This window comes from Homarus americanus, unplaced genomic scaffold (genome assembly GCF_018991925.1).
Source record: "Homarus americanus isolate GMGI-L3 unplaced genomic scaffold, GMGI_Hamer_2.0 scaffold32929, whole genome shotgun sequence".
Lineage (NCBI taxonomy): Eukaryota > Metazoa > Arthropoda > Malacostraca > Decapoda > Nephropidae > Homarus > Homarus americanus.
The window spans coordinates 11,144,099-11,170,534 of NW_024737097.1; the positions used below are offsets into that span (position 1 = coordinate 11,144,099).

At 42.9% G+C, this 26,436-nt stretch overlaps 1 protein-coding gene across 1 annotated transcript; it reads right to left on the reverse strand.

The window, feature by feature from the left end:
- Nucleotides 1–498: 498 nt before the first annotated feature.
- LOC121873113 (extensin-like) lies at nt 499–25,006 on the reverse strand. Its single transcript, XM_042376425.1, has 3 exons — nt 24,880–25,006; nt 2,247–3,040; nt 499–600 (listed from the first exon to the last, which is right to left on the reverse strand). The coding sequence occupies exons 1-3, from the start codon at nt 25,004–25,006 to the stop codon at nt 499–501; spliced, it is 1,023 nt and encodes a 340-aa protein (XP_042232359.1).
- Between the last annotated feature and the right edge of the window lie 1,430 nt (nt 25,007–26,436).

The window sequence follows — 26,436 nt, forward strand, 5'->3', positions numbered from 1 at the left end:
AAACCTTTCAAAATACTGTCGCGGTATATATAAGTTGAACGATATAAAGATAAATTAAGATAATGAACACACACCTCGAAGGTCGTGAGGACATTAGTTATTGAAACAACATCTCTTCGGAGAGTAATGAAGCGGACAACATTTTCTAATAGTTTGTAATCGACGACACCCCCTTCCCCAGCACTTCTCAAATCACAGTGGAAAATTCTAAAGCTCATATCAGGATTTATTGACAATTGTTGCAAAAAAGTGTTTCATGTGAGCTTAGATTCTTTACAAACATCATTGCAATGTCAGAAAAGTCGACAGACACCATCAAGCGGTTTGCACAGATGTGAAAAAAGTAACAAAGGAGATCGAACAAAATTTTCTTAAAAAAAGTGATGATATTCTGAATGTTCAGTATTCACTCCTTACATTTACATTACATATTCATTAGTATTCTGTGTAAATGTTTGTTTTGAAACAGACGCGGGAACAAAAGACATTATCCTTAGTTTAGGATGTCAAGAAATTCTTTGGGTAGTTCCTGGGGGCGGCAGCTGTGAGTGGCAGTAGCCGTAAGTCTGGTGCTGGCGACTCGTGAAACTCTTCCTTCCCCTGAAAACCAGATTATACATCTAAATAAACTGTGTTTGTGCGTGCGTGCGTGCGTTAGCGAGTGGTAGTGAGTAGTGAGTAGTGAGTGTGTGTGTGTGTGTGTGTGTGTGTGTGTGTGTGTGTGTGTGTGTGTGTGTTAGTACTTTGTCTCTGCGCAATTACAATATTGAAGATATTAATGAACTGAAATTTGGAATAAAGCTGCGCATGCACCCTGAAAATGTCATGAAAATAGAATCTTAGGGGGTTGGCCAGTTGAAGCCCCTCATTAAAACACATCTATTTTTCTGTATCTATGTTCTGCATGGCCACGGTTTTTTACATAGAAGGCTGAACTTTGGTGTTCTTTTGTATATAGCACCTATACTGTTAACGGATATCTAGATGGGGGAGAAGTCGGCCCCATTGTCTAAATAAGGAGAACTAATTGCAAAATATGGTGTAATCTTCCATCTTAGGCAGCAGACATCAGTTTAACCCAAAAATTTGGTTGCATAAGTGATTTTCTTATGAAGCTCATGTTGAAATGAAAAATGAATTATATGAAGAAAAACTATTAAACAGTTACGTCAACACTGTTTGGGGTGAACTGCTGTGTGACCCGGCATTAACGGGGGAAATAAACGGGTGGGAAGACTGCCAGGGAGCACAAGGTGTGTGACAGCTATAGGACTGTATTTGAGACAGAGTTTTTTTCCAAAATAGTTTACTGCCACTCTTCTGAAAGAACTCACCACAGTTTTTAACACAGAGAACCGAAATTTGGGATGGTTACTTTTTTGCACGTACATAATTTTGACCAAAGACCGACATAGGCTACGAGCAGCCCCTCTAGTTCAATTTCAACAGTTTATTCCATATTATAGGAAAAGATACCCCAGTGCTGTCACTTGGTACCCCGGTACAACGTTACCAGAAGCATCTGGCAGGAATCTCAAGCACATATAAATTTAATATTGTAATACAAAGGGGTTTACTAAAGCCTAAGGAAGGAAGGACATTCCTTCAAAATAACATCATTAATAAAATATCTGGCTGGCATGCAGGTGATAAGCATCGTGCTTCGGTCAGTAGGTCGCAGAGTGGTGGATCAGCAGGAGTGAAGTCACGGGAGAAGTTGTGTGTGGGCTCCTCTAATTGTAGAAAAATGGTGGCTGCGCCAATTCTGGTAAACTTTTCATCATCAACAACAAACCTAGGCAACGCCGGGTACTCCAGCTATCAATATATAAAATACAGTGTACGAGCATACATGAACAAGGCAGGACGGTACACACATAACTTACCACTTCACTCCTCCACCTCCTACAAGCTGAGAGGAAAGACACAATTAAGACTGAAATATTTCCAGTCAATCTCAGTTACTACGTCGGTCGTTTATCTGTAAACACTGACACAGCCGCGAGGTGAAGGTGAAAGGTATTGGAGGAAGGTGGCTGGCAGTTAGGGTCTACCACCGAACCTAGAAACTTGTTAAAATCCAAATATGGAAATGAACTTCTACCATACTACTTTTAACCTTCAGCGCAATACGAAAGATTTACCTAACCTACCTACCCAACCATAAACATAATATGAAGAAAGTCCAACGCCACTTACTGGGCACCGTCTGCTCTGCTCTGTCATAGTTCTATCAGGAAAAATACTATATAGTCGGCGACGGTGAACGGGAAAGAGGAACTGGCGGTCATGGGTGGTTGAGGGCTGAGATAATGAGGTTGAGGCTGGAGATAGTGAGGTTGAGGGCGGAGAAATGAGGTTGAGGTTGGAGATAGTGAGGTGAGGCTGGAGATGATGAGGGTTGAGGGTTGGAGATAGTGAGGTTGAGGTTGGAGATAGTGAGGTTGAGGGCTGGAGATGAAGTGAGGGTTGAGGGTTGGAATGAGTGAGGGTTGAGGCTGGAATATGAGGGTCAGAAGGTTGGAGATGAAGTGAAGGTTGAGGGCTGGAGATGTGGGGTTGGAGATAGTGAGGTCGAGGGCTGGAATGATGAGGGTTGAGTTGGAGAATAGTGAGGTTGAGGCTGGAGATAGAGGGTTGAGAATGGTGAGGTCGAGGCTGGAGATAGTGAGGGTTGAGCTGGAGATAAGTGAGGGTTGAGGCTGGAGATGATGAAGGGTTGAGGGTGGAATAGTGAGGGTTGAGGCTGGAATGAGGTCAGGTTGGAGATGGTGAAGGTTGAGGGCTGGAGATAATGAGGGTTGGAGATGAGTGAGGGTCGAGGGCTGCTGGAGATGATGAGGGTTGAGGTTGGAGATAGTGAGGGTTGAGGCTGGAATAATGAGGTCAGAAGGTTGGGATAGTGAAGGTTGAGGGCTGAGATAATGAGGGTTGGAGATAGTGAGGTCGAGGCTGGAGATAGTGAGGTCGAGGCTGGGAGTGAGGTCGAGGGCTGGAGATGAGAGTGAGGATAGGGGTGGAGAGGAGTGAAGGTTAAGGGCTGGAGATAATGAGGGTCGAAGGTTGGAGATAGTGAGGTTAAGGCTGGAGATAGTGAGGTTAGGGCTGGAGATAGTGAGGGGTTAGGGCTGGAGAGAGTGAGGGTCGAGGGGTGGAATAGTGAGGATGGGGTCGAGAGGAGTGAAGGTTAAGGGCTGGAGATAGTGAGGGTCGAAGGTTGGAATGAAGTGAGGGTTAAGGGCTGGAGATAGTGAGGGTTAGGGGATGGAGAGAGTGAGGGTTAGGGCTGGGAAGAGTGAGGTTGAGGCTGGAGATAGTGAGGATGTGGCTGGAGGTGGAGGGTTAAGGGATGGAGAGTGAGGGTTAAGGGCTGGGAAGAGAGTGAGGGTTGAGGGCTGGAATGGTGGGGTCGAAGTTGGAGAATGTGAGGGTTGAGGCTGGAAAGTGAGGGGTGAAGGTGGAGATAGTGAGGTTGAGGGCTGGAGATAGGGAGTGAGGTTAGGGCTGGAGATGAGTGAGGGTTAGGGCTGGAGATAGTAGGGGTTAAGGATGGAGAGGTGAGGGTTGAGGCTGGAGAGTGGGGTTAGGGCTGGAGATAGTGAGTTGAGGCTGGAGATAGTGAGGTTGAGGCTGGAGAGTGAGGTTAGGGCTGGAGAAGTGAGGTTGAGGGGCTGGAGATAGTAGGGTTAAGGATGGAGGTGGGGTTGAGGGCTGGAGATAGTGAGGGTTAAGGGCTGAGAAGAGTGAGGTTGAGGCTGGAGATAGTAGGGGTTGAGGGCTGGAATAGTGAGGTTGAGGGCTGGAGATGAGTGAGGGTTGAGGGCTGGAATGGTGAGGGTTAAGGGCTGGAGATAGTAGGGGTTAAAGGATGGAAGAGTGAGGGTTAAGGGATGGAGAGAGTGAGGTTAGGGCTGGAGATAGTAGGGGTTAAGGATGGGAGTAGTGAGGGTTAGGGGCTGGAGATAGTGAGGTTGAGGGCTAGAATAGTAGGGTTTAAGGATGGAATGAGTGAGGGTTAAGGGCTGGAGATAGTGAGGTTGAGGCAGAATAGTGGGTTGGATGGAATAGTGAGGTTAGGGCTGGAGATAGTGAGGTTGAGGCTGAGAGAGTGAGGGTTGAGGGCTGGAGATAGTGAGGGTTAGGGCTGGAGATAGTAGGGGTTAAGGATGGAAGAGTGAGGTTAAGGGCTGGAGAGTGAGGTTGAGGGCTGGGAATGGTGAGGTTAAGGATGGAGAGAGCGAGGGTTAAGGGATGGAGAGTGAGGGTTAAAGGGATGGAGAGTGAGGTTAAGGGGCTGGAGATAGTGAGGTTGAGGGCTGGAGAGAGTGAGGTTAGGGATGGAGATAGTAGGGTTAAGGGCTGGAGATAGTGAGGGTTAAGGGCTGGAGATAGTAGGGTTAAGGATGGAGAGTGAGGTTAGGGATGGAGAGAGTGAGGTTAGGGCTGGAGATAGTAGGGTTAAAGGATGGAATAGTGAGGTTAAGGGCTGGAGAATAGTGAGGTTGAGGGCTGGAGATAGTAGGGGTTAAGGATGGAGATAGTGAGGTTGGGGCTGGAGATGGTGAGGGTTAGGGCTGGAGAGTGAGGTTTAAGGGCTGGAGAGAGTGAGGTTGAGGGCTGGAGATAGTAAGGGTTGAGGCTGGAGAGAGTGAGGGTTGAGGGCTGGAATAGTGGGGTTAGGGATGGAGAGTGGGGTTAAGGCTGGAGATAGTGAGGTTGAGGGCTGGAGAGTGAGGGTTGAGGGAGATGGTGGGTTAAGGATGGAGAGTGAGGGGTTAGGGCTGGAGATAGTGAGGGTTGAGGGCTGGAGAGTGAGGGTTGAGGGCGTAGAGAGTGAGGTTGAGGGCTGGAGATAGTGAGGGTTGAGGGCTGGAAGAAGTAGGGTTAAGGGATGGAGAGAGTGAGGTTGAGGGCTGGAGATAGTGAGGGTTGAGGGCTGGAGATAGTGGGGTTAAGGGATGGAGAAGTGAGGTTGAGGGCTGGAGATAGTGAGGTTGAGGGCTGGAGATAGTAGGGTTAAGGGATGGAAGTGAGGGTTGAGGGCTGGAGATGTGAGTGGGGTTGAGGGCTGGAGAGAGTGAGGGTTGAGGGCTGGAATAGTAGGGTTAAAGTGGAGAGTGAGGGTTGAGGGCTGGAGATAGTGAGGGGTTGAGGGCTGGAGATGGTAGGTTAGGGCTGGAGAGAGTGAGGGTTGAGGGCTGGAGATAGTGGGTTAGGGATGGAGAGTGAGGGTTGAGGGCTGAGATAGAGAGGGTTGAGGCTGGAGATAGTAGGGTTAAGGGATGGAGAGTGAGGTTGAGGGCTGGAGATAGTGAGGTTGAGGGCTGGAGAGAGTGAGGGTTGAGGGCTGGAGATAGTGAGGGTTGAGGGCTGGAGATAGTAGGGTTAGGGGCTGGAGGTGAGGTTGAGGGCTGGAGATGAGTGAGGTTGAGGGCTGGAGATGGTAGGGTTAAGGGATGGAGAGTGGGGTTGAGGGCTGGAAAGTGAGGGTTGAGGGCTGGAGATAGTAGGGTTAAGGGCTGGAGAGTGAGGTTGAGGGCTGGAGATGAGTGAGGGTTGAGGGCTGGAGATAGTAGGGTTAAGGGCTGGAGAGATAGTGAGGGTTAAGGGATGGAGAGAGTGAGGTTAGGGCTGGAGATAGTGGGTTAAGGGCTGGAGATGAGTGAGGGTTGAGGGGCGGATAGTAGGGTTAAGGGCTGGAGATAGTGAGGGTTGAGGGCTGGAATGTGAGGGTTAAGGGATGGAGAGAGAGTGAGGTTAAGGGCTGGAGATAGTAGGGTTAAGGGCTGGAGATAGTGAGGTTGAGGGCTGGAGATAGTAGGGTTAAGGGCTGGAGATAGTGAGGGTTGAGGGCTGGAGATGAGTGAGGTTAAGGATGGAGAGTAGGGGTTAGGGCTGGAGAGTAGGGGTTGAGGGCTGGAGATAGTAGGGTTAAAGGATGGAGAGTGAGGGTTGAGGGCTGGAGAGAGTGAGGGTTGAGGGCTGGAGATAGTAGGGTTAAGGGATGGAGAGAGTGAGGGTTAAGGGCTGGAGAGAGTGAGGGTTGAGGGCTGGAGATAGTGAGGGTCGGGGGCTGGAGCGTCGCCGAGTCATCCGCTTGTTTATATATGCAAAATTATGTTTACATCCAATGTTTACATTATTTTGTTATTGTTTGCTCTTCAGAATTCTGTGCCAGATAAGATACAGCGTCACAACGTCTCTCCTCCATCTCTCTCTCTCACTGCCGTCTAGTCTGTTTGTCTCTTACTTAAACTCCCTTTTTCTCTGTCGGTTTATCTGTCTGTCTGTCAATAATTCAGTCACTCCCCTCTACTCTCTCTCTTTTTCTCCTCAGTCTCTTTCGTTCATTCATCTCTTTTCTGTGTGTACTTCTTTCTTTCGTTAATTTCCTCTTTTCTGCCTGTCTGTCTCTTGTTCATTCCTCCCTTCCCTAACCCCCCTTTCCATCTCTTTACTTACCTTTAGGTTTTCTTTAAGATTCGTTCATTTCCATTGCCCCTGAGACTCAAAGCTACAGAACAACTTGGGCTTTATATAATTATTGGCTTGAATAAGAACAACAATTATGAAACAATTTATACAACATTGTTCTATAATCAGTTTCAGCAACTTGTACGATACTTTGCTGTCGTACAATATATTTCTTATCAATATGCATGATACGTGTACAGTTCTTTTGCTTGTATTCTATTTCATACAAGAAGGTAATTCGTCTCCTTGATATTTTCTGCCATGAAGGAGAACGAGGAGTCCACTATCGTCCTAGATACAATGTACTTTTAATAACCCAATACAGCCACCATTGCATTTTTATACCTCCTACTTTACTAAAGTTTCTGGATATTCCTAATTATCTATTAACAAGAAGCGCCGTCTAAGTGTGCGTCGTTGTTCTCTAATTACCGACACAAATATCACACAATCTCACACGGGCAGACAACAAGGGGTCACTCATGACATTGTGGCCAGCGGTTCACACGAATCACATCACCATCAACACGATTTGCTCAAGATTAAGATAATAAGGAAAGGTTAGTTAATTATGTATAATTATGCTTACAGCAGCTTCATGGAGATATTAAATGGGTTAATTCATATTAATACTACACAATGGTTCTTTTCTTTCTTTTTTCACTGATAAATTTATTCATTAAAAGTCTATAAGAGAAACGATTTTTTTAGTATTACCGAGTTAATACACAGTGAATTATGATTTTCGTTGGGAAAATGCTAATTGATAAAACTAATAACAAGATAATTCATAAATTCCTTATTTTACCTCAATCAGTAATAATGCGTTAAATTCAGTCACATTGGGACATTTGTGAAGTCTTAATAAGCCCTTCAACGACTAAGATTTAAGAGGGACCAACATAATGTACCTCACTCATGATAAACTTCTAAAAATATCACAGGAGAGCTAAACAAAGTGCTGTATCAGAACCAAACTCGCGAGGCTCCACAAATGTCTCTCTTCACCGGAGGCCAAACATAAACCAGCTAAGAATATTTTTATCGCCTTCTCTAACACCCAATTCATCAAGACACAACAAAAAGGTCGAAGGAACTCACTAACAATGGCGTATCTCACCACCTTCGCCGCCATACTGGCGTGACCAACACCCCCACCTCCTGCAAACCACTCCCCCTGGATACCCCTTCCCCCGGGACATCCTCTCCCCTGGACACCTCCTCTCCTCCCTGACCCCTTCTCTGCCCCCAAGACACTACCCCATCAGCCCTGACACCATCCCCTTCCCCTGACACCACCCCACCTTCCACTGGACACCCTTCCTAGACACCCCCCACCCGTTCTCTACACCCCATTTCCAAACATCACCTATCACCCTTTGCCTGAAGACATAACCCTGGTCACCTGAACACCCTGGTCACTCTTGACGACCATCCATCAGCCCCTGTAAGTGACCCCAGGACCCCCATCCTCCGCGGCCCACGCTGACCCCACTGTCCCAGGGGATGAGGAACAGGGAGGCTTTCATACAGCTCTGGTCTCGTGGGATGAGGGGATGAGGGGGGGGGAAAGGGGGAGGGGGAATGGCCATGTGTGTCGGGAAGGAGAGGGAGGTATTTGCATGAAGAGGGAGTACAGGAGGGGTGTTTGTGTGTGTTGGAGAGAGAAGGGGGAGAGAGGTGGTTGGAGAAAGGAAGGGGAGGGGGAGCAAAAGGGGAAGGAAGGAAAGTGTTGGAGGACGAGGGAGGAGGTATTAAGGAGTGGGAAGAAGTGGGAGGGGTATGTTTTGGGAAGTGGGTGGTGTTGGGGGAAGAGGGAAAGGTGTGTGTTAGAGAGAGGAGGAAAAGGGGAGCTTTGGGGGGGAGAAGAGGAGAGAGACAAGGGGGAGGGGGAGGACAGAGAGGAAGGAGGGGCAGCATTATGGAGTGAGGGGAAGAGGGAGGGTGGAGTGGGGAGCAGAGGGAGGGGTAGGCTGGGGAGAGGGGGGAAGGGAGGTTACGGTGGCCGCGAAGTTGGTTGGAGATGTACGTGTTAAAGGGAGGCAAGAGGAAGGGCAAGAGTGGGAGGGCAAGAGAGGGAGGCAAGAGAGGGAGGGCAAAGAGAAGGAAGGGCAAGAGGGGGGAGGGCAAGGGGGGAGAGGGGGGGCAAGAAGGGAGGGCAAGACGGGGAAGGCAAGAGAGGGAGGGCAAGAGTGGAAGGGCAAGTGGGGGAGAGCAGGAGGGGGAGGACAGGAGTGGTGGGAGGGCAGGAGTGGGAGGGCAAGAGGGAGCGGGCAGAAAGGCTAGATATATATCGTATAAAAAGGGGGAACCACCATATACACAGATGTGGAGAGAAAAGCGAATTCGATGTGTGTTGGCAGACAGGAATCTCAAGGGTCTTCTTTTTTTAAGGGAGGAAGGTAGCGGACATGAGCGTACAAAGGAATGGAGGAAGAGCTAAGTTGTGTCTGGTTTGCAAGAGGATCTGTGTTGGAAAGATGCAAGAAGATGTTGTCTGTGTGTGAGGGGAGTGGGGGGATGCGTGGGGGAGTGGAATGGGAGGAGGGAGAGGTGTGGTGAAGGGAGGAGAGAGTGTTGATAGGGTCGAGAAGACAGGAGACGGCTGGAGATAAGGTTCATGTACTCAGACACAGAACAGTCACACACACATACACACACCATCTCCACAGTCGTCTCCTCACAAACTAGATAGCATCCATGTGTGTTTGATGGACTCTTGAAATATTCTGTGTTTTATCTCCATAACGCAGCCACCCTGAACGTTGGCCACACATAACACACAGGCAGGTCTGAGGAGGGGGACCGGTGGTAGAAGCGGTACCGTTCTTGCCTCGCAAACGGGTTCGATTCCCGGGCCGGTGGAAGTTGTTTGCACATACTTCCTAGCCCCCATTAGTCCCTGTTCACCTAGCAGTAAAGTAGGTACCTGTTGTAAGTCGAAAGTTGCGAATTCGTATTCAGGGAGTTGTTGGAGCTTCCAATAACTTGATGACATAAACCACTGACTCTTCAGGCTTCTACGCCCTTGACTCTTCAGGCTTCTGCGCCCTTAACTCATGAGACATAAAGGCAAGCATGAACTTAGCATGCTTCCCTGTTGGACGCTGTAAACGCTTCTGCGCTTCACCTTACACAAGGATGTAGGGGGGTGCCCCCCAAAAAAAAAGTCTGAGGCATCAAACTTGCACTGTGAAAGGGATACGATGCCAGGTTGGCATTATTCTCATAATAATAATAATAATAATAATAATAATAATAATAATAATAATAATAATAATAATAATAATAATAATAAACGCTATATCATGGTACACCAACATAATAGAAAGTCGGGCAAACTCTTAAATATTTCAGCAGTGATAATGATACCTTAACATCAACTGACCCTTCATTAGTACAGGGACTAATCCCACACACACACACACTACACACAAAAACGTGATAGTAACGAGGGCCAGTGTACGAGGAATTTGCTTTATCATTTCCTGTGAGAGTAATGCTCAAACTGCACTACTATTTGTGCAATTCAATCACGTAATTGTGGGCTTGTGTGTGTTTATTTCGCCGAGTTTGCCGTGCACTTGTATAGAGGTGTAATTAAAAGTTAGGCAGTGTTAGGTAGTGGGGTAGGTCATGTGGTGAAACATGTCTGCTGTATTCTGTGATGGAATTCAGGTTAAGTTCCTGGGCCAGCAGAGGCAGGCCAAGTTGAAATTACTGTTGTCATTCGTGGTAATTGGCAGCCGCCTCTGTTACCATACGAACCGTGTGGGTTCCTGCATGGGACAAAAGGTTCTTTGTGTATATCGGAAAATATTCAACTATCAAAGGTGCATCACTATGCCAAACGACGTGCTTCTATTCAAAAGTTCATAATGCATCCATTTTTGTGCTTGCCCACTGAACTAAAGGGTAACATGAAAGACATTCTTTTATGGTATTGTCAACTTTTATTGTCAGAGTTTACTGTCAAAATTGTGACCAGGTTTTATTTCTACGTCTCCTAGAGTAACAGGACAATAAGTAGCTGAGGTTGTAAATGTATGTGTGTGTGTGTGTGTGTGTGTGTGTGTGTGTGTGTCACTAACCTATATTATTGTAACTATGGAAACTGATCCGTATATTATCCTCCTCTAGTTTGTCTCGTGTTCCAATTTTTTCATTTTATATTTGAATTAGTAAGTAAATTTAAAAAACAAAAAGCACGAAACACGAAAAGAGCCAAACGTTTTCACAATGATTCACATCAATGACGCAGCACAGCACCAGACAGACGTAGGGAACCACAATGAAAAGTCCTAAGCATTCTCGTATATTCTCATCTTCAAGAGAAGGGACAAGACAAAACACAAGACGGTATATAAACAGTTAGTGAGAGCTAATTTAACCAGACAGGTGCATGTGAAGTAATCTGAGGTAAGGCAAAGGGTTAATGTACTAGGATAGTCATAACCTGTTCATTTATCTCTATAATAAAGCGATCTAACTTCTACAGCTCTGTGTTCATATTAAAATGACTAGTCAGTGTTCTTAATAACAATTGATATAGTTTTATAATAGGCAGCGCTCTAAAGTATTCTTCGCATCTTACCTTTATTCCTTTATTCCTTCAATTTCAAAATGTGGACAGATGTACCCTAACAGCTGTACAACATGCCCTCTGCTCACCAACATCAGCCTGTGAAGCAAATAATCAAAGGGACACAAAAAGTCCCCGGCTCAGCCGCTCCACAGAAAATATCCCTGAAAACCTATCAGTCCTCGACTGCCAGATTTGACCATTCCATTTCAGCAGGCGGGACGGGGAGAGGGAACTGGACACACTGGACCACCAATGTTGACGTTCTTGAGCTTCAATATTGTTTAGGACATTTTTTGTTGCCTAAAACTTTTATGAGGTATTTGCAAATTTTAAATGCTAAACAATAACTTCTTGTAAAATCTGAACCAAACCAAATTTTACAAATGAGTCTTTCTGGTTCCCGGAGGAGGAGATTCATGGTTTGATGACGTGGCACCCTGCCTGTGTACCTCAACGGGGGATGAAGAAAGAAAAATATCACAGTGAATGGTATCATGACTATGTCGGTCAGCGTGACAATTTTGATCTACTCTATAAGCCAAAAAAAATCCTCAGTTACTGTATTCATTATTTGTGTGAAGAAAAATCTGACTAATGTCTGAACTAATACCGAGATCATAGTTGCACAGGAGGAGAACCTTAATACAGCCACAGAGTTGACACGGTGCTGGTATACAACAAAAACAAACAAACATCATTCCTTGGCACACACTTACTCTCTTGCACTAGTTCTTTTCTTCCAGTTCCTTGTCTTCTTCGTCTACTCATTTCCCTTATTTGCTTTCCCTTTCTCATTCCAGCTATCAATCTTTTATCTCATCTTTCACATCCTATCCACAGGCTTCCCATAATACCACTTACTCTGTTCCTCTGTTTATCATTTCCACATTATCCATCCATCTTTCTTTTTGCTACTTTCCTACAAAATTTACCTCCTCTTTTCTTCCTTCTCTCACTTTTATTTATTTCTGTCTCTTTTTATTACTCATTTCCATCTCTACGTGACACCTTCCATTGCTTCCTATATTTCATCTTCTTTCCTCACCATTCCTCCTCCCGCTTCACCCTGACCTACCCACCCTCCCTCCCTCCCTCCCTCCCTCCTTTCTCTTGTAATGACAGTTCAAGATCCACACTATAAAGATAAGAGCGAAGTAGAGCCGAACCTCCTTACCCCTTATGAGAAGCCGCCACACAGTCGATCACACACACACACACACACACACACACACACACACACACACACACACAGGAGCAAACTAAGAGCCCAGAGACACCATATAGTTTACTGCATTACATCCAAATTCATATAAGTATATTTCAAGACAGTCCAATCTACCTCACAGTGCCGTGGGCGGGCCAGTAACACAATCATAAATACGTAATTTAGTATGACACATTATTTTTTGCAATTCTTTCTTAATATTTACAATTTTCACTATTACTATTGTAAGCACTTTGGGAGGGGAGTCGTTTACCTTAAGTTTACGTTAATAATGAGTAAGGAAAACAAAAATAGGCCACCTTGATACATACTATACTTGCACATGTTGTAGGAGGAGAGTTGGTGCACGTTACCCCAACACTGTAGGTTGCTTTACTTCACTCACTCTCGGCCAACCATTTCCATACTCCAGTACTCCTGGGCGCGTCTCTCTCTCTCTCTCTCTCTCTCTCTCTCTCTCTCTCTCTCTCTCTTCTTTCTAGTCTTCCTTTTCCGTGTCATAACCTGGAAATTACCACTATTACATTTGCCTTCTGTTATGTCTGTGAGCTATACGTGACTGCACCTCCACATCACCCTCAGAATCAGGGAATAAAGGTCTTTGATGTTCCATTCATTTCAGGCGGTTCAAATCCAGCTCCATCGTAACTTGTTCCTGAAGTTCTTAATCAATAGTTTAAATCTTTTCTCCTCCATTTTCTCCGGAATAATTTACTTCTTTCTCTTTCCTCCCTCGCATTATACCATTTCCCCTTTTTTATTCCATTTTCATCTTTATTGACGCTTTATTGTCCCTTACGTGGTTCTTTCGCTTTCACTCGCTTGGTTATTGCTGTTTTATACTTATTCCCTATTTTTTATCAAATGCTTCATTACATCTATTTTTATGAAATTTTTTTGCATTTCAATTTCATTCAGGGTTTTTTTCCCGTCTTCTACTAAACTCTCCGTTCACATTCTCACTTTCCTACTTTCTTCCTCTCACACTCTCCTCTTACACTCACATTCATACTCTACACACTTCTCACAATCTTTATTTTCCTCTCACTCTTCACTTGTTTCTCACCCTTCACTTTCCTCTAACATCTACACTGTTCATTCTCTTCACTCTCGACGCACCTTTCACTCTATACATTTAGTTAATGCTATTGTACGGGCTAGAAGCAAAGCCCTTTTCGGCAGACACCAAATGGAGGCTTTCGAAATGTGATGCAACAGATGATTGTTAAAGAAGAGTTGGCGACAGGGAAGACAAATGAAGAAATAGCAAGATTAGAAGCTGTACTGAGATAAATACTGAACATTTCTAGGTTAAGGAGAATACGATCCTCTGTCATATTATGTGAGATGAGAAGATAATGTTAGATATAATAAAGGATATAACAGAGAGAAGAAGGGTTAGGGTAAAACGAGGACTGGAATAAATTAAAGAAATTAAAAGTTGGGTCCCTGGAGACATAAAATGGGAAGATTGGTAAAGACAGTTTGAAATGTTGAGGATGGCAAGACATTATCACCAACCCTATGGCAGTAAGATGGTAACTTGACTGAGTGATATATTCTTGGGTCTCCACATAGACTGAGAATTCTATGTGGTGGTCATGAACCTAAGGAAGTGGAAACCTTCAAGTGCTCTTTAGCCTAAGGCGCAGGTCAAGTGAGCCACGGTAACTTCCGTCACCGTAAAAAGAAAGATGACACCTATGTTATTGTGGGAAAGACGATGCCAGAAAATAACGTTCTCTTCAGTAACTATTATAGAGAGTAACAGAGGCGAGTGAAGTGCTCGCTGTATATCTGTCATTAACTTATTTATCTCAGAACAAAACTCCATTATGATAATGACATAAATACTAAGGCGAATGGGTATTTATGTGGACGTCTTCATTTTCTAAAATTCATGGTTGTTAAAAGTTAATACTTGGATCCTGGCTGTGAAACCTGATTAATTGATGTGAAGGGAATGTACTAATTCTGAACCATAATTTAAATTTTAATTTTCTGAAATTGCTGCACGAGTAATTGATCTAAATATCACCATAGTGGTGCTTTAACCGCTTGCCCACTACCGTCATCTAGAGTGAGAGTTGTGGCCGTTTATACGAGTACCTACTACAGTGTCCCGTATCTAGTAAATATAACATATATTTGTTTAAATTTTCAGTATCACTAACACCTCTTGACAATCTCTGCATCATCATCATCATCATCATCATCATCATCATCATCATCATCATCATCATCATCATCAACACCTCCGTCAACACCATTACCCCCGTCAACCTCCATCATCCCTATCTTCACTACTTTCTTCATATCACCATAAACATCTTCACCAACGTCATCCTAATCATCAGTAAGCCGCGGTGAGATCCTCCTCCTTATCGCCTTACCCCACGGTCCTCACACCTCTGTCTTACCTGCCAAAGAAAAAATAGAAAGTATTAGCCACGAATGGTTATTGCCTACTAAAAATAAGTTTATTATGAGAATGTTGTTATTTGTAGAGAGAGAGAGAGAATCTTTTGTTCTGAGGACCGGACCTGTGGCAGACAACTCCAGCTATTAATTATTTATCATTCCAAGAAATAATACTAAATAAATATCAATCATATTTAGCCCATTATGACATGTACCTCATCTAAGACCTGAAACACCCTATATACTGTTGGTCTCTGGAGGTTCTACAGGTCTGATGTCCCGCACGGTTTATATGCCGAAAATACAGAGCCCAAACTCATACTTTACTTTTCAATATTGTCTCCCTTTCTTCCATACCGTTACCTCACCTGTCGTTTAAACTCATTAGACCAGTCAGGAGAAAGCTTTCCGAGTACTCCTCAAACATTCCCTCAATAGTCCCCTTCATCTCAGACTCAGAAAGAAGCGTCCTTAGAGGTAGGACATCTGGACTCGAAATAAATTATAGTTGCTCGAAACGATAGTCGTAGGGATTTGTAGATTGGCGACTAGTCTGGGCCAGAAACACACCCCTAGTCACCCTTCACTGTAATTCTTATCCAGTGACAGCACAAACCAGAATACTAGTCATTAGTGATCATTGGTTTATGTGACAGATAAACCATTATCAGAATTCCTTTAATGTCACAGAAAATCGAGGCCATGGTCTTGCCTGCAGTGGGTTGCCCTTTGAACTTTTGGGGGGTCGGAAAATTCAGGTGGTACCACTTCATGAACCACACACACACACACACACACACACACACACACACACACACACACACACACACGCGCGCGCGCGCGCGCGAGCGGGCGGGCGCGCCTGCCTGAAGTCCCTGTTAGTCCTAAACCAGATGAGCTAAAACAAATGGAATTAAACAACCACTGTTTCCAAAAAGAAAATTTCTGATCATGCAGTATAGTTTCGTAATTTTCACTCTATTCTTATTCATTACAATAATTAATGTCTCGTTTTTTCATTCAACATATCTGAAAATAATATACTGTATACATAAAGGTAGGAAAAGTACATTTAAAGCCGGGGAATACAGCTTTAAATAGTAGTGTTTAGTTTTCCCACAACAAGAGATTATCACATTTTAATCCAATGTTTGTGGTAATGGCAGATAATGTTGGCCCGCGCCCGTTCATACTCCTTAACCCGCCTGGCGCCGCTGCTCCCCTTAATGCTCTCAAATCCGCGGCACAGACCTAAGCCTCCCTGTGTTTACCTTTATCATGTGGCCTCTTACACCATATTTACCTTTTAAACAATATTAATATTTCAAAATAGCATATTATACCGGAGATGAATTTATGGTAGGCGAGATCTACCTGTATGTTCATACACGCAAGACACAAACAATGTTTTTGAGAAAAGCAAACATCATACGAACACACATATTATGTATTTACAGAACATTTCAGAGAAGTTTTTTACTTCTCATTTATTGGGACTAGTCCTCGCTACAAGTAAATAAACTCTTCGAGCATTATATAATCAATTAAACTTCATTCTGCCAGCGAAAAGATAGCGTGTCAGCGTAAATAACGCAACAGTGACGCCGTGTCCTATGTCATCATTTTCTTTAACCGTCAATATTACCATGGCAACAATTTATCATGTTGGCGCAATTTGCACCAAAATTTCTTCATGTGAACCTGGCCACGTGCTCATCAAAATTGCCAATGTTTATTACAAAATCCTAAACCGGTTCTCGAGTTAATTTGGAGACAGACAGACAGACAATACCCGCCCCCCAGTTACACGTAGGATAATAGTTAGGCCAAAATTTTTATTGCATACCTAAATGCAGTAAACTGGACTTATCTCCTTAAGGGAGACATTATATTTAAGGGAAACACTACATTTAAGGGAGCCATCAAGTTGAACGGAGACATTACATTAATGTGATGTCTCCCATAAATGCTATGTCTCCTTTAAAATTCAATACGACCTGTAGATAAACCAATAACACTGTGATAAACATCGACCTCAGGGCAATAAATTGGTTAAACATAAATACAACACCACTCTATCTAACTTAACGTGTCTGATGTTCGTGAACTTATTTAAAATAATTTATTTTTGTATTACATGTCATCAGTCAATTCGTACTCCAGTCATCTATTCTTAGCCACAGCAGGGCAGCCGAGGCAACACTAAGATGTAGCCCTAATAATACTAAACAATGCACGACTAATAATGTTTTAACACAACAACTCGAAAGAAAAGGTCAATGGTGAATGTCATATCGACAATACTTCAATTTTTAGGATCATTTACCTTAAATCACGACAATAATACGAGTCCTGGTGAGTCTGTGACATCACTAAGGTTAGAATAATTTTATTCATCCGATTTAACTGAACCTAAATCAGAACAGACAAGTCTTTGTAATCAAGACTTCACACCCATCAATATTACTTCACTCCCTCAGCCGCCTTCCTATAACCTTCTCTATTTTTTCCATTCCAATTTTCCTTTCCCAGCTACCCCTTTATTATATTAGATATTGCTTGTCTTCTTTTAGTTTTCTTATTTCGTTCTTCCTGTTAACATTTAAAGCCAGACTTAATAATAGCAAAAACATATATGAGAATAATTACACATATTTTCTTTCATGATAATTAACACGTTACACTTTTGTCTGTTGAGTTTCTCAGTGTGCAGACACACCACAAACAATAGGAAAGACACATACAGGTTTTCTCATCATTCGTTATCACCCCTTCAATCCCCTCGTTGTTAAAGACTTCTCCTATAACATGACCCTTTTACAACAAAGCTTCAGACCTGTCCACCCTCGTCACCTTACACAAGCCAACACCACCAAGGTATCAGTAGCGCGGTCCTCCCAAATAACACTCTACACCGACACCTTGCCCTCCAGTCCCTCACGCACCCTTCTAACGATGACATACGACCTTACAGAAAATTGCCTTTACCCGAAGAGCAGAGTAGATACAATGTAAATCATGAAAAATACCGCCATAATATCTGGATTGATACAAAAATTATAAACCGGGTATAGAGTTTGTTCTTCAATGGGTCATCCTCTTTTATTTTTTTTTATAATTTCTCTTAGTCTAAGGTAACAAATGTAATCTTCCTTCCTTAATATTCACTTAATCATCTGTCTTTGTGAGGGATTCTGAAACGTTTCTTACATTTCAGGTAATATCCTGCTATATACTTTACTTAAAATATTCAGAACATTAATACTCTTGAAGTTCTTACACTCATTCTTACTTCCCTCGCCTGTATATAAGAGTTCTTCCAATCCTCTGGGACTTAGCCGATTTTCCAGTCTACCGCAAAGTTCTAACATTCATTCACTCGGCCACGCCGCCTACACCAGTGCTAAAAGCTCTATCGCCTGCTTTACTTACCTTTTTTAAATGTTTTCTTTTCCATTGCACTATATCTGATCCTCCCTCTTTTAATTTCTGCTCCTATTGTACTTATAACTATTGATGAAGGTGCTTGAGTGTAGCGTCGGCCACACAGCCTTTTTTGTACCAAAGGTGTTGTGGTCAGTGCGCTGTATCCAAAAGCCCCTAACGGCCCGCCACGCGCATGGGACTCGTGTTCAACTTGTCCTTTACTTTCTTGTTCCATTTTTCACTTCCTGTGCGCTAACTAACGTCTCTTTCCAAACTCTTTTCTTACATTCTAGCTGTCTTAATGTTAGTATTCTACTATGGGTGACTACTCTGAAGTAACCATAGTAACATTAGTACCAACATAAACAGGAATTTAAATAATTTCATTATTAATGTTCCTTCCAAGTTATGACAAAATAAATCCACTCGAATTTATAAAAACTGTTTGTAATTATAAAAAAAATATTTATTTTTCTAACACTAATCTGACCCACCATGTGAAGGTGTATTCACATATGCCTAAGAGAACATCAACCAACAGGTGTGAGACTACATGTACAGTTGCCTCAAAGTATTCCTTTACCCTCTGTAGTGAAGTTTGGGTTCATGTTGCAGTGTCGCAATACTAGAGTAAACAAATAATAGAAAGCTTAGTAGCTTGCAACAATGGAGCTGATTGGTTGAAAAGATTCCTACACGTAATTTCGCTTGGCAATAGTGATAAATAGATATCAATAAAATATAAACGCAATATAGATAATATACGAATAGATGCTTATTATATAGAAGAATACCAATATGAATGATAAGACTTTAAAAGTAAAACGTATGCGAGGAAATAAATAAGTGGAAGTCATGATTATCATACAGTACACCAGGAAGCCTCTTCACACATGGACAGTGGCGCCGCCACACATGTCCGTGGTAAATAACACAATGGTTCAGTGTTGAAACAAACCCTTAGGAATTATAGTGTGTGGCGGTTGATTCATGCATTGTTTTTGCATTTCATTTTCCATTATTATGTTAGTCTTTCAATTACTTCTTCTTTGTCGCCGAAAAGAAAGGTCATATTATCCCCATAATGACCAGGATGGCCATACTACATACTCGCTCACCTCACATGATATATTGGAGTTATTGCTACTCGTCCTGTTGTTCTCCGTCTCTCTTATCAACCCAGTAACACCTGTACTCCCAAATGACCACAAGAAAAAGGTAACACGAATAAACATAAATACCTGAATTAATTATCATTGGACATTATACAGGTTGGAATATTGTACAAAATATGAGATATAAACAATAACTTAGTTGATAGTTTAGTGAACAAGGCTGGTAAAGTGATGGCCGTCGGTCACAACCACAAGTTGGATGTTACAACATATTTTGTCAGAATTTATAATTAAAATAATAAAAAATCCCAATGTGTTGTGTGTGTGTGTTTGGACTGCTTACTGGTGGCGTGTATGTTGAGTGTTACAGGGGAGGGACTTAAAGAATCGTGAACCCCAAACATGACATCTCCTCAGAGAGGAACTTAACTTTGTGGGAACTACCCAACACACACTGGCCCATACCACTCCTCTGTGGCATGGCAACACTAGTGTCATCATACCATATTTGGTATGCATGGTTATCCCAGTCTCAGTCTGTGGAAGTTGGCTTCTTCCCTTCCTGTTATATCCTTCATGAGTGGTGGTCTCTCATAATTCGTGACCAGATAGTACCACCTGGCCGATCGTGATACTGGTGTTAATCTTCTATGTTTGTCTATTTTCCACTGGGCAGTTCGTGTTATTGTGGTCTTCTTTATCTGCTCCTGACTGGGCGGGATGTTCATCTCAATGTTTCGCTGTCCTACAGCAGCCTTGGCAGCAGCATCAGCTCGTTCATTCCCTGGGATTCCGATATGACTGGGTACCCAGTTAATGATAACTTGCCGGTCTTGTCGTCTTAACCCTTGCAGTAGGCCAACAACGGATGTTATGAGATGAATGTTGTCTCTAGGCTCTCTGCATTGTAGTGCTTCAATAGCACATAGTGAGTCAGTGTGTATTACAACGCCTTGTTGACTGTTTATGGAAGCGTGTCTTAGGGCTCCAAGTATGGCAGCTAGCTCAACTTGCAAAGTGGAACAGCCATCTGAGGATCTCCAAAGGACGTGTTACCTCCTTCTTTGGTGAAGGCTGCTCCTGCCTTCGTACTGGTGGGCTCTTTGGAACCGTCTGTGTAATACACTGTACTACTGTGTGGTGTTAGAGCCTTCATATTTCTCTCTGCTACCCGTCGGAGCTCATGTGGGTTAGAGTCGGCCTATCTTGTCCCAGTTTGTAGAATGTTGAAGACTGCTGGCGGGGACTCCCACGGTGCTGGGTGCTGTAGTCTGGACTCATTGTATCAGGTTCTTTACTGAGGATTGTGTCTTTCAATTCCAGTCGATTTACAGCGTCAGCTGCGCACAATAGCCATGTTTTCTTGTTAAAGACATCTCTGTTAAGGTTCAGTGCTCGTAAGAGTCCATTCTTGATGTCACTTTCCCGAGCCCTGGTAATCAGTTTTGTTGCAAAGCACGCTGTTAATCGTTCCGTCCTGGTTTGGAGAGATGTGAGACCTGTCTCCATGTGTAAGTTTTCAATATTTGTCCACATAGGTGCTTTGACAATGACTCTCATAGCGTTATTCTGGGCAACCTCCAATTTCTCCCACTGCCACTCAGACACTGTGTTAAGAGCCGGTGTCGCATAGTCTGTTAATGAGCGAATGGCGTGTATATATAGCGTTGTTAGGACTAAATGTCCCGCACCCACCTTGGGTCCTGTCATGGCTCTCATCATGTTGACTCTCTTGCCCATTCGGTCTCTTAGATAGTTTATCTCAGTGTCAAATTTGAGGCCTTTGTCAATCCAGATGCCCAGGTATTTGTATACATCGACCCAGTGTAGGGCAATACCTTGTATTTGCAGCTGTGTCACCGGCTCATTGTGTCCAATTCTCATGGCTTTCGATTTTGGGATTGATGTCTTGAGCCCGAGACTCATACATTCTTCACTGATGAGGTCTAGTGCTCTTTGGACTTTGCTGATTTGGTTTCTGCCTTTTACTATCAGTGCTAAGTCGTCAGCATAGCATAGCAGTTTGGTACCCTCTTGAAAGGGGAGCCGACACACGTTTTCCATGAGGATGTTGGAGAGTTGGACAAAGAACTCCTCCTTGTGGTGCGCCATTTCCCAGTCTTTGGTGATCTGAGACTTGTCCTTGACAGGTAACTCTTGCTGTTCTGTTTTGGAGATAGTCGGCCAGTAGGCATCCCTTGACGCCATTCCGAGCGAGAGTGGTTACAATGGCCTGTGCATTTGCCAGCTCAAATGCTTTCTCTAGATCAAGGAATACTACGATTGCCTTATTTTGACCAATCGATCCCAGGAGAGTGGCCAAACTGTGTGCAGTGCTGACACCTTTGGTGAATCCAAAGATATTGTGGTGAAGTGGTCCAGTTTTCCAGAGGAGTCGTGTAAGGACCATCCTTTCGGCGGTTTTGCCGATGCATGCTGTTAGTGATATTGGTCTGAAATTCTGGGGATCATTGGGTTTCGGAATGGAAACAATGTTTGCCCTGACGGGAGTTTGCCTGCTGACCATGATGCGTTGAAAACTGTTAGAAGAGCAAGTTCACCAGCAAGTCCTGCATTGCTGAGCAATGAATAGTTTATACTGTCACTGCCAGGGGCGGTGTCTGCTTGTTTTCCTGGCCCTTCTGATTTCTTCTATAGTAAACAGACAGTCTGTAGTGTCAGTTTGTTCAATTGCATGTCTGACCATTTCTTCTCTCTCCAGTTGTACTTGCTGTAGATGAAGTCTTATTTCAGGAGGTAATTGAGCTGATGACAAGCGTTCTGCAAAGTGCTCTGCTAAGCGAGTTGTAGTGGCTGGAGTTCTGGGCAGTTTTCCTGTTGCTATCCTGAGTTTTCTCCAGAGTTCACTCAGACTGGTGTGTGCATTAAAGGTTGCACACCACTCGAGCCATTTGTCTTCCCTAATTTTCTGAGCATGTTGGACAGCAGCTCTCAAGAGTTTCACTCCCTCAGGGGAAGGGTTCTGTCGGAAATGTCTTCTGAATGTGTTGATTCTGTGATTCTGTTCTCTGACCTCGTCATTGTAGAACCGGTAGTCTTTGTGGTGTCTATTGGTAGGGTTTGTTTTTGGTATTGCTTCCTCTGCTGCGTGTATGATCCTGGTTTAGTTGGTCAATGTGATTTGTTGCAAGGGGCTTGAGGTTTTGTTAGGGTAAGATACATTCACTGATTTTGCAGGAAAGAAATCACTACTGAATGTATCCGATAAAAAACCTATGAACATAATTATTTTTCTAAGAAAAAAAATGCTATACCACTGTTAATTTTTACCCCCCTTTTTATTCGGGTTAATGAGCTTAGATTGTGTTAGGTATTATTTAACTTTGAGTCATGGGAACTTCTTGGATACTTGGCAGACTAGCTTGTTATAACTTGGTCCTAGCCATACCAAGAAGGGGGAGTCGAGGTAAAAATGTTCACTTGACCTCGTATTTGGCTTTCATTAGTGACGGATATCTACTGTACAGCTGTACCACATTAATAAGGTCTATCTGCAAGTTACTCAGTCATAAAAAATATTTGTAACGTAAATGTGGAATATAAGAATCTTCTATTTTGGTACAAATTACTTGAAAAGTTGTAAGAAGACAAAAGATGCGTCTCTTCCATTCCGCGACAAATATAAACACACTCAAGCCTCTTCTTGTAAAAAAAAAATTAACTAAAAAAAAGAACTGTAATATCGTTGATGTACAAAACAGTTTCTTCATTATTCGATGATAAAACAAGTCTAACAAGCTTTATTACGTCATACATTATTAATCCTTTTTATGCAATAGGGAAATAGCGACTTATTATATCCGGGTTGAGCATGTTACAGCACCTAAGGAGGTCCTGTAAGTTACGGCCTCGAATACGGACTCACTTACGGAGTCCACTAACAAACATTTGTTTTGAGTATACCGATCGGAGACTGTAACTCCACTTAGGGGATAAACAAGTCCCGTAAATGCTTTTGAGTATGCGGCCCCTGAACAGGAACTTGTCTACCAATCAGCTCCATCGTCAAAAGACTACTACCCATTCATTCATAAGTTTAGTATTGCGACCCTGCCATATGTACACAAATGTACATTTATACCAACCTTCCTTTATAGTAATATAGTAAACTGCAGAACACCCACCCTAATAAATAAAAGTGCCAAGAATGGTGATGATGAACAATTGAACAAGCAAATACTTTGCTTAACAGCCCCAGAAATTCACAGTCATTGGGGCAAAGCAGGGCTGAAAATTTTGCACTGAGTTGAGCTCTAGGATCACTGAAACAACCCGAGGCAACAAGCTTCTCATTACAGCATTACAGACCTCAGCAAGTAAGTGAATACTTTGCCCACAACCTACCGCTCAGCAGTTCCAAAAATTTCAACCTTGCTCAAACATCTGTAATATTCTGACTTCACAAGATTTATATTAAGAGGTAAATTAAAATAAAATACGAGTGGTAAGAATAGAAATATCTATAAGCAGCAAGTAGAAACTTTACACTTTATTTTCTCATGACTCTTCTATGAGCCTAAGAATCACCCAATCTGGTATACTCTCTATATTTACATTTCTTAACTCATTCTTTTAATTACATTTTATTATCGACTAACCCCCCAGCTTGATTATTTACCTCTCTGCCTTTCCTGTGACCTACCTATCTCCATGTTTTCATAACTACTAATATATCTACCTAAACTACTTGCACACTCATACTTAAATTAGTGCGTGGATATATATATATATATATATATATATATATATATATATATATATATATATATATATATATATATATATATATATATATATATATATGCACTAACTAACTTAAGTAACTACCAGTGTTCAAATATTAACTCTGAACGTACCATCAAGTGTAAACATACATCTCCTCAACCAGTGAGCGACCTGCCTTAATAAATCACGAAGAGGGATAATCTCAACTGTTCCTTGATTAAAATGCGAGGGAATGCATCTGAAATATTTACACGAGAGAATGAGCTAGCAGGGGTATGCTTTATTACGGTCCACATAAGCACACACCAGTAACATTATGTTAAATTTGCGTTTGTGAACATGTATACCGTATATTAGAAGTTATATATATATATATATATATATATTTCATGTAGATCCACAATGGAAACGTGGATTAGATAAATCTTGATAAAATCACACAGAGAAAAGGGAAACAATGATGCACCTTAGCTTTCGTTTTTATTCAAGACATCTTTAGAGACAACTGAATTACAAGGACTGAGAGAGGCTTATGTACACAGGGTGACCTTACAAAACATGAGGTCAGGTCAAAAACATGGTGATGGTCAGTACAAAATTGATATTATGTTACACAAATTTATTTGTCAGTGGTCCAAGATTAAAAATGCTTTGAAAGCATTTGAGGTAGATGTAGGATAGAAGATTAATGGGTCTCATATATTTTTTTACCCGACTTAACATGACTAGTTACGTCGCCCTTTCTTATAAGCTCCTCTTGTGTTTGCGGTGGTGGTGGTGTGTGGATTAGTGGATGACATGTTTTTGACCAGACCTCATGTTTTGTAAGGTCACCCTGTGTACATGAGCCTCTCTCAGTCGTGACGTGACCACATAAGGGGACAGACGTGCCCATAGGTGCTCTTGATTTCCCGATCGTCCCTCAGCCGGCAAGTTTTTGCCAGCATGGTGGGTCGACATAAACGTCCCAGAAGAGGCTCTCTCATGGACGCAGACATCTGATACAGATGCCATCGCCAACTCGCCTGGTCAAACTGATTCCAACACCCTTCAAGAGTCAGACCCCAGTGATTATGACTGTTATCGCCGCTGGCTTCATCTACAGTGCTGACGTTGCCTTACCCGAGCAAACATTACCCTAACGTGAACAGCTGTAACTCCTGTAATTTCTCTAGCATCTTCATTGCTTCCCGCTCAAGACTAAGTCAGTGAAAACTGTATCCATTTCCAAACCCTATATCACAAGCGAAATTAAGATAATGATAAAGGAAAAACACAAACTCCAAAGGAAATTTGCAAAAAGACCCATAACTTTCGGTGATGCTTACCGAAGTATCAGAAATAGAGTAACTCAAGCAGTTAGAAATGCCAGACGTAACTATTATACAAATAAGCTCCAGTCAGCATCAGGCGATAGTAAGAAAACCTGGAATATCATAAATTCTATTCAGAACAGGAACACTCAGCCTTCGGCCCCAAACTCAGCTTTTATGATAAACGATTCAGTTATAACGGAACCCTCCCTCATTGCCAACCACTTCAATGAATATTTTATTAATGTTGGGAAAAATCTTGCAGAGAGCATCCCTGATCACCATGAGGAATTTAGAGCCTACCTGCAAAACAGACAGCAAAATGAGCTGTTCTTGTCCCCTGTCACAGCAGATGAATTACTGGCCATCATAAAAATGTCCAAAGATGCAGCAGCAGGCGAAGACAATATACCAATGAGCATCATTAAGAAAGTGGCCCACTTATTACTACCTGTTCTCCTCCACATCTGTAACTCCTCCGTCACTAGTGGTGTCTTTCCTGATAAACTGAAAATTGATAAAGTCCACCCGGCATATAAAAAATCTGGGGACAAAGGTCTCTTCAAGAACTACTGCCCCATATCAGTCCTCCCAGCCTTGAGTAAGATACTGGAAAAGCGAGCATGTAATAGACTAAATTCCTTCTGCAATGCAAATGACATCTTTACAGACTCCCAGTTTGGATTTAGAGCTAGAAGGTCGACTGAGAGTGCTCTGCTATCTTTTACTAATGACATCTTAAATTCCTTTGATGACAGTCAATTCACAGTCTGTATATTCTTGGACCTCTCTAAAGCCTTCGATACTGTCGACCATACCATCCTCCTTTTAATGCTTGAACATTACGGCGTTAGGGGCCGGTCCCACAATTGGCTTACCTCATATCTGTCCAACAGGATGCAGTATGTCTGCTATAATAACCACCAATCTGACTCCTCGCCAATCTTGTATGGAGTCCCCCAAGGTTCAATTCTCGGTCCAGTACTGTTTTTGTTGTACATAAACGACATAGTCCACGCCAGCTCACTCATAAAATACAACTTCTTTGCAGACGATAGTAATCTCTACAGTATGCCAGTAACTCAGACCTCCATTCCTTGATGAGAACTATGAACACTGAATTAACTAAAG